The sequence below is a fragment of the Ceratotherium simum genome, chromosome 17, assembly GCF_057802395.1.
Source record: "Ceratotherium simum simum isolate JZ-2026a chromosome 17, ASM5780239v1, whole genome shotgun sequence".
Classification (NCBI taxonomy): domain Eukaryota; kingdom Metazoa; phylum Chordata; class Mammalia; order Perissodactyla; family Rhinocerotidae; genus Ceratotherium; species Ceratotherium simum.
In genome coordinates, this window is record NC_141916.1 from 15,285,705 (window position 1) to 15,294,466 (window position 8,762).

At 53.0% G+C, this 8,762-nt stretch overlaps 1 protein-coding gene across 1 annotated transcript; it reads left to right on the plus strand.

Annotated features, from left to right (window-relative positions):
- The first annotated feature begins 577 nt into the window (after positions 1 to 577).
- Positions 578 to 3,337, plus strand: GPR84 (G protein-coupled receptor 84). The gene is made up of 2 exons (XM_014786566.2): positions 578 to 1,451; positions 1,940 to 3,337. Exons 1-2 carry the CDS (start codon positions 1,436 to 1,438, stop codon positions 3,136 to 3,138), a joined length of 1,215 nt encoding a protein of 404 aa, XP_014642052.2. The 5' UTR covers positions 578 to 1,435; the 3' UTR covers positions 3,139 to 3,337.
- Positions 3,338 to 8,762: the final 5,425 nt, after the last annotated feature.

Sequence of the window (8,762 nt, forward strand, 5' to 3'; positions counted from 1 at the left end):
GCTAACCCAGGCCCTGCCCATCTCTTGTCTGAACTGGTGCCTCTGACTGGTCTCTCGCATGTCTGGCCTGCAGGCTTTCACTCCTAACTCACAGCTATCTGAGTGCAAATCTCCCCATCGCCTTCAGGATAAAACCTCAGCTCCTCAGCGTAATACACAGGCCTTCCTTGATCCCGGCCTGCTCACCTCCAGAACCTTCTCTGTTGCTCCATACCTCACACTCTTTGTTCACCCCTACCTAAACCTCTGTGACTGTAGCACCGTGCTCCCTTTGTCTAGAATGTCCTTCTACTTATCTCCCCAAAAAACTCCTATTCATCATTCAAAATCCAGCTCAGGTATCTCTCTGCGAAGTCCTTCCTGACCTCCTCCTAGGCAGCTCTCCCCTTTTCTCTAAGCCCCTGATAGTCTTTAGAGCGAGGCTCAGCAGGCAAACTTTTTCTTAAAGGGCTAGATAGTAAATATTTTAGGTTGTGCCGGCCGAGAAGCAAAATTGAGGATATTATATAGGTACTTATATAACCATTTAAAACCTAACCATTTTAAAATGGAAAAAACATTCCTGGCTCATGGCCCATACAAAAACACATGGTGGGCCACATTTGGCCCAAGGCCAAAGTTTGCCCACCCCCTCCTTTGGAGAACCAATTAAACATTTATTTATACATTTACATACTGTCTCCTCTACTAGACTATGCACAAGCCCATGTATCAAAACTTCTTGTATTCCCAGTGCCTAGCTCAGAGCCCAGTGCATAATAGGCACTCAATACATACTTGTTGAGTGAATGGATGAATGAGTGAATGAATGATGGAACAGGAGCCCAAGCCCCTGTGGGGAGTGAAGCCGGAATCCTGGATGCTTCATTTCCCACTTTCCTTCATCTGACTCCTTTTCTCAAATGTGCTAAAGTATCACATGGGACCCTCTGACTTGAACCATCTCCAAGTCCTGGAACGAGGGGAGGTGGTGCTCCCCCAAGACAAACACAAGCCTTCTGGGGTGCCTAGAGTTGCTCCTGGAACTTGGTCTTGTCTTTTGGCCCCTTGAGAAGTGGTCCAGATAGCCGGATGCTCTGTCTCCTTGTCTCGACATTTCTCAGCAATGATCGTATAGGTGTCTGCAACACACAGAGAGGAAGGAAAGGGAGCTTGGGTCTCAGGAAGAAGAAAGGAGGGAGTGACACAGCTTTGGAGTAAGTAGCAGGGGAATTTCAACAGAGAAGCCCAGATTTCACTAGCCAAAGCAAAATGAGTAGAACCGGAGGCGAGGGAGGAAGTGGCTGAGGTTGGGTAACTGGGGAGTTTCTTATTCTTTCAGTCTAGTAAAATAGGACACAGGAGAGCAAGGGACCTCCTGTTTGCAGCCTGACTGCCCACCAGAAAGGACTGATCTTTGTGTGAGTTTCACTTCTTCCACTGGAGAGAGAAGTGAATGCTGACAGACTCCGGTGAGTAATTTTCTGGTGGGCATACTTTTACTGACTCTGTCTTTTCATCTCCCAGGTAGTAAAAACAGAAAAAAATTGAAATGCGTATGTATGTGTAGCAGAGTGGGGCAGAGGGGGCTACGGCAGCATCCTGAATACAGAGAGGGGACTCCTGGGTGGTCTTAGGGGACAGGGAAGGAATCTAGAAAGGTTGGAGGGTGCCGGGGTTACTGAGAGTATCTGGATGGATATTGAAGAGACCTGGAGTTTGTAGTGGACAGAGACTAAGAGGTATTTAGATAAGAATTTGGGAAAATCTTTGAGAATGGGAAAGGACTAAGAGAGTTTAAGGAGAGGGTTGGAGATCTTGGAATGAAGAGGCCTGGGAATGGCTTGGGAGAGGTGAGCTCCGGAGCAGTTCAGGTGTCCAAGGGCCCAGAGTTGTTCACGAGATCTAGATTCGAGGTCGGGTAGTGACGCCTTCTTCTTCTTCCCCCGCCCCTCTTCAGCCTCCATCATGTGGAACATCTCTGATGCCAACTTCTCCTGCTATCATGAGTCTGTGGTTGGCTATCGTTACGTTGCAGTTACCTGGGGGGTGATGGTGGCTGTGACGGGCACCGTGGGCAACGTGCTCACCTTGCTGGCCTTGGCCATCCAGCCCAAGCTCCGTACCCGCTTCAACCTGCTCATCGCCAACCTCTCAGTGGCCGATCTGCTCTACTGCACCCTTCTCCAGCCCTTCTCCGTGGACACCTACCTGCACCTGCGCTGGCGCACCGGCGCCACCTTCTGCAGATTGTTTGGGCTCCTCCTCTTTGCGGCCAACTCTGTCTCCATCCTCACTCTCTGCCTTATAGCCCTGGGACGCTACCTCCTCATCGCCCACCCTAAGCTCTTTCCCAAAGTTTTCAGTGCCAAGGGGATAGTGCTGGTGCTGGTGGGCACCTGGGTGGTGGGTGTGGCCAGTTTTGCCCCCCTCTGGCCCATCTATATCTTGGTGCCCGTAGTTTGCACCTGCAGCTTTGACCGCATCCGAGGCCGGCCCTACACCACCATCCTCATGGGCATCTACTTTGTGCTTGGGCTCAGCAGCGTCGGCATCTTTTACTGCCTCATCCACCGCCAGGTGAAGCGAGCGGCACAGGCGCTGGATCAGTACCAGCTGCGCCAGGCAAGCATCCGCTCCAACCACGTGGCTGGGACAGAGGACGCCATGCCTGGTCATTTCCAGGAGCTGGACAGCGGGCTGGCATCAGGAGGGCCCAGTGAGGGGATTTCTTCTGAGCCAGTCAGCGCTGCCACTACCCAGACCCTGGAAGGGGACTCCTCAGAAGTGTGGGACCAGAGCAACAGCAAGGTAGCTAAACAGATGGCAGAGAAAAACTCTTCAAGAGCACCTGCCAAGGCCAGGCCAACTAAAGGAGCCCAGAAAGCTCAGGACTCACCATCAGAGTTTGGGAAGGTGACTCGGATGTGTTTTGCTGTGTTCCTTTGCTTTGCCCTGAGCTACATCCCTTTCTTGCTGCTCAACATCCTGGATGCCAAGGTCCAGGCCCCCCGGGTTGTCCACATGCTTGCTGCCAACCTCACCTGGCTCAATGGTTGCATCAACCCTGTGCTCTATGCAGCCATGAACCGCCAGTTCCGCCAAGCCTACAGCTCCCTCCTAAAACGAGGGCCCCAGAGTTTCCGTAGGTTCTATTAGACCTGTGTCCCCAGTCGCCAGAATCTGGGACCGTCTCCTCCAGGACTAAAGTGGCCAGCTGATGCGGGAGTAGATGAAATGTCTGTGGGCATTTTTATAGACAACCTCCCCCCAACCCCCAAACCAGACTTCTCCATCCCCTGCTCAATGTTTCCGTCCTAGGCTGCCCAAGGTGCATTATTAATTATTAATAAATGAATTTCATCCTTTTAATGCTCAGGTGTGGTCTTTGGGGAAGAAGGAAACAGGCCAGGGTTGGTCTGCAGCTGGAACCTAGGAATTGAGGGTTGGGGAAACCGAGGTCAGAGCAGAGGCAGGAAGCAGTGGGCCTGGGACAGAGCCTTCAGCTGAGGGGTTTCCAGGTATAAAACATGTGAGTTGCTTTAAGAGGACCAGACTCCTTTTTGTTTAGCTTCCCAGAAATGACCGCTGCCCCTAACTACTGCTGCCAGGATCCCCCATCCCTGCAAACAGGATTTTTCAGCTCAAAAAAGTTTTGTAATCCAGCTTTGACAGCCGCTCCAGGGAGTCCAGCCCTCTGGCCAATTCCAAAGAGAATGGTCACGGGGAGGACTCCTCGCTCTGTGGAAAGGGAGCTGAACTTAGCTGGGACACTGGCAGGCCCGCGTTCTAGCTGCCCTAGCTGGGTCGTACTGGCTGGAGCTAATTCACCTGGCCCCTCACTTCCCCTAGACTTGCTCTTGTCATCCTGGGTTATGAAAGCAGAACAGAAACTCTTAACTAAAGAGTGCTCAGGGGGCCACCCCGTGGCTTAGCGGTTAAGTGCGCGCGCTCCGCTGCTGGCGGCCGGGGTTCGGATCCCGGGTGGCCACCGACGCATCACTTCTCCGGCCATGCTGAGGCCGCGTCCCACATACAGCAACTAGAAGGATGTGCAGCTATGACGTACAACTATCTACTGGGGCTTTGGGGGAAAAAAAAGGAGGAGGAAGATTGGCAATAGATGTTAGCTCAGAGCCAGTCTTCTCAGCAAAAAGAGGAGGATTAGCATGGATGTTAGCTCAGGGCTGATCTTCGTCACAAAAAAAAAACAAAACAAAAAGAGTGCCTAGGGGCCAGGCTGAGGGGGATTATACCATTCCCTTCCCCCAGCATGACCGACAGCCTGTGCACGTGTGCATGCGCAAACTTAAAACACCTGTGGCCACCAGGTGACGCTGATTCTCTGTGTTTCCTTTCTGGCTTCCCTGTTGAGGACAGAAGGTGTCAGCGGGACTGGGAGTCCAGACACACCCACCCCCTCCAGGCCAGCAGGGGTGGAGACCCAGGGATCTGCACCCCTCCCTTTTTCCCAAAGGTTAGGAAGAAAATGAGGAATTAGAAATTTTTTATTCAGGCGATATTTATTGTCTACTTGGTTGGGGTGGAGGGAGCCCACAGTGAAGTGTGGGCACTGTCCTGGCACTGCAGATGGAAGTGACGCTGCTCTGGCTGTATGCTGTCCCTTCCCTGCCCCCAAGGCCACGGTTTGAGAGAACAAAGTGAAGTCCAGAAAGATTCAGATAAGAGCAGACAGAACTATCGTCGGGGTGGACAGATGGACACCCTCACCTTCAACACACTTCCAGGGCCCAGGAATCCAGCCTCCTAATCTGGACATGTGCTTCTTTTTTTTTTTTTTTTTTTTTTTTAAAGATTTTTATTTATTTATTTTTCCCCCAACACCCCAGTAGATAGTTGTCTGTCATAGCTGCACATCCTTCCAGTTGCTGTACGTGGGACGCGGCCTCAGCATGGCCGGAGAAGCGGTGCGTCGGTGCGATCCCGGGATCCGAACCCGGGCCGCCAGCAGCGGAGCGCACGCACTTAACCGCCAAGCCACGGGGCCGGCCCCTGGACATGTGCTTCTGAGTGTCCTCCTTCCACAAAAATCACAGCAGCCTAAACTGAGTCAAGTTCAGGCGACTGAGGCAGGGGCCCAGACAGGGCAGGTGAACAGCAGGACCAATAAGGAACATCAGCCTGGGAGTGAAGAGAGCAGGGCTGCAGCAAGGCTCTCTGATAATTCGCTCTGTGAACGTGAGCAGGACCCTGGACCATTCTGGGCCTCAGGTTTTATCATCTGTACAAAGATGGGGGCAGGGGGTACTCATCATGTACCCAGTGCTGTCCTAAATTCTGTAAATATATTATTTTGTGTAGTCCTCACACAATTTACCATGAAGTATCTATTATAATCTCTTGCTTACAAACGAGAAAATTGAAGCACAAACAGGTTAAGCAGTTTGTCCCAAGTCAAAGGGCTAGTAAGTGGTATGACCATGATTTGAGAGCAGAGAGTCTGACTTTAGAACCAGCACACATGTCTAACCACTACACGCAGCAGCCTTTGTAAAACTAGAATCAAATGACCAGATGATCTCTAAAAGTCCTTCCTCCTCAGCCCTTCTAAGATTCTGAAAGTCAACAATTCTCTGAAGGGCTGTAAAAGGGTTCCCTTTTCATAGTCCTTGAAGACAATTCAAAAGGTTTGGCAAGTAGAAAGGAGCAGCAATAGGGATTGAGGTTAGACGTCAGGAGGGACTTCCCAATTATCAGTCGCTGGAAAAAAATGACTCAAGTGGCACTGGAGGAAACCGTGGAGTCTGAGGACAGAGAGGACAGAGCCTACCAAGAAAGCAACCCCCTCCTCCCTCACCCTCCGCAGCCCACACAGCCACTCCCAACCCCTAATTTCAATACGGGCTGGGGAAAAGGGGCGGAAGATTATCTCTCAGATTATCTTTCTTTTTCTTGCGGGTGTGCATGACGCGTGTGTGTCCACCCTCATGGTGAGGAGCTCACGCGTGTCTCGGGGAAGCGTATGCATTTGGGGGCCCTCCTGAGTGTGAGTCAGTGTAGACGTCTCTCTCTGTCTCTTTATCTCGGTCAGTCTCCCGCCCGAGCCCGAGCTCTATCGCTGACTTTCTATCTCTCAAGGCTTCTCTTTGTCTCTCTCCATCTGTCCGTCTCTCCTGGAGGCTGTCTTCATCTCTTGTACCTCTGTTATCGCCTTTTTTCTCCTAAGCTTGTTCTCTCCCTCCTCGCCTCGCTCGGCTCTCCCTGCGCCCCCTCCCCGACCCCCCTCCCGGGTCCCCCACCCCGGGCCCCCTCCCCAGTCCCCCGCCCCTGCCGCTCTCGCTCGCTCGCACACTCTCTCTCTTTCGCTGTCTCTTACAGGCAGATTTATGGTCAGCCCAGGGCCTTTCATTGGCCAAGCGCTGACAGGACTTGATTTAACGCCGCCTCTCATTGGCTGAGCTTGACAGGCCGATTTACGAGTCACTCTGCCATTGGCCGAAAGGCCTGGGCCCTGATTTATGGCTCGGCGGCTGCGGGGAGGGGGAGCGCAGCTGCGGGGTGAGGATGCCCCTCCCCTCGCCGCCCCTCCCGTCTCCCGCTCCCCGGCTTTCTCTCCCTCCCCTCGAGGAACCGCGCTCCCTCTACCTGTTCCTCCACCCTCTCCTCCCTCCTCTTCCATCCAGCGGGAGGGGAAAATGGGGTGTGGTCGTGGGAACCGAAGCAGAGATGGGGTCTGAAGGGGTACATATGGGCGGAAGAATCTGAGGGGAGGGCGCGGGGGCTCGAGTAGGGAGAGAACAGGAGGTTGAAGAGAGAGAGAGGGGGGACCCTGCCCTGAAGAGCGAAGGGGAAACTGAGGGGGCGAAAGGGGTGAGGGGAAAAAAGGAAGGCTGAGGAAGAGAAAGAGGTGGGGGTCCGAGGAGAAGAAAGAAGGAGAGACTGAAAGGAAAGGGCGCGTTTGGGGGGCAAATGGGCTGAGGAGGGAGATGGGGCACTGAGAGAGACTTTTCAAACCGCGCTCTCCAGACTGAATAAGAGGCGGCAATTTCCCCTGCAGACGACGGCTCTGAAAAGGGAGAGGCTTCGAGGAGCAAAGACAGAGAGAAAGGCGCAGATAGAGAGGGGAGATAGGAGAGGAGCAGGAAAGAACTGGAAGGTAATAGCGAAGAAAAGAGGGCGGGAGAAGGATGGAGAACTAATGGAGAAGACAGAACTAAGGTTGGTTTTTGTCGGGGGGGCGGGTAGTGAGACAAGACTCTAGAGGAACTCTAGAGAGAGACTCCTGCTCCTCCTCTCAGCGAAGACCCATTGGCGTCCGCGTGGGCACAACTCAGGCACCTCCCCCAGGAGATGCTCTGCTTCCTCGAGGCTGCAGTGGGCTCCCGTCTCTCTGCACCTCACTCCGCCCCCTTGCCCACCTCCCCAGTTAAATTTATGAGTTCAGGGCTGGCCTTCAGGAATTAGGAATATTTATGCTTCTTTGAGAGTGAGGTTTGGAAGGTGATAAATAAGGGGCTAAGGGGGGGTGCAGCTGGGGGCTCCTATTTTTAGCGTGGGCACTTTCCCAAGGCCCCCACCCACCAATTCCCTCTCATCCTGAGCCAGAGAAGGGAGCACTGAGTGAGGTGGGGAATGGATTTAAGATATCAGGAAGAGGGTCTGGCTATCCTAGAGAGCCCCTCACAGGACTGCAGAGCTTTGCAGCAGAAAGGATTTAAGGCAGATGGGGGAGGAACTTTCCAAGCATCCTGGCATTCTTACAGCCCCTGGAGTGCAGTTACAGCATTTCTGCAGAAGATGGAGAGAAATGGGGAGAAGCCAGTTTCCTCTCTGCCCTTCTAAGTTCAGTTGCTGAGGAAGAGGGGAGAGAAGCCAGGAAATTCAGAGGCAGGGTTCTCTGGCATGTCACCTCCCTCACAGGGAGAGGAAGATGTGAAATCTCCCACCCCCCACAGACCACAGCCTGGGTCCCTGGGAAAGGAGGCTAGGAATGTGGGGCTCAGGGCATCTCCTAGGAGTCTCAACCTCCAACCTGTCCACTCCCACTGCTGGCTGAGAATTAAAAACAGCCAGTAGTTCTTGATATCCCTTGCTCTGGGCCTCCAGAAAATGAGGGAGGGAGGATCTATCCCGGGGATCCACATGCCTTCTCCAGCCCTCAGCTCCAGCAGCCATGTGTCTGTGACCCCCAGCCCAGTCAGAGGGCCTGCTCTGGGCTTGGGTAGGCAGTGAAGAAAGATGGGGGTTCATGAAATAAGGGGGTATAAAGAGAACAGAGAGCTGAGGAAGAGTCGCCCCACCCTCCCTACACACACACACACACACACACACACACACACACACACCCCCCAGACTGTGCTGCCTAGAGTGGGAGAAGGGAGGGAGAGGAGGGTCTAGACTGGCCCTTTAAGAGCCACTTAGGGTCAGAAAGCCTGGGCTACAGAGAGGGGAAGGAGCTGATGTCAGAAGACGGATGGGCAGCAAGATGGGGATTGATGCTAATGGGGGAGTTAAAGCTAAGTACCCAGACACTCAGAGGGCAGAACTGCAGATCTGTCTTCCTTATGCTCAGCGCCCCCCCTCCCCAAACCAAGGCTATAAATCTGCCATCTCAATTGGGGGGAGGGGGAGTGAGGAAAAACGAGATGTTCTCTTCTCCCTTTTCCTGTTTTTTCTTTACCCTGCGCCCCCCCCCCAATTCTTTTGTCCTCTCTCAATCTCTCCTCACAATCCATGACCCCCTTCCCACTAATATTTCCAATTTTTGGCTTTCCATCAGTAATTGAGGGAATGGTTTCCACTTGCAGAAGAATTTAAAAGGA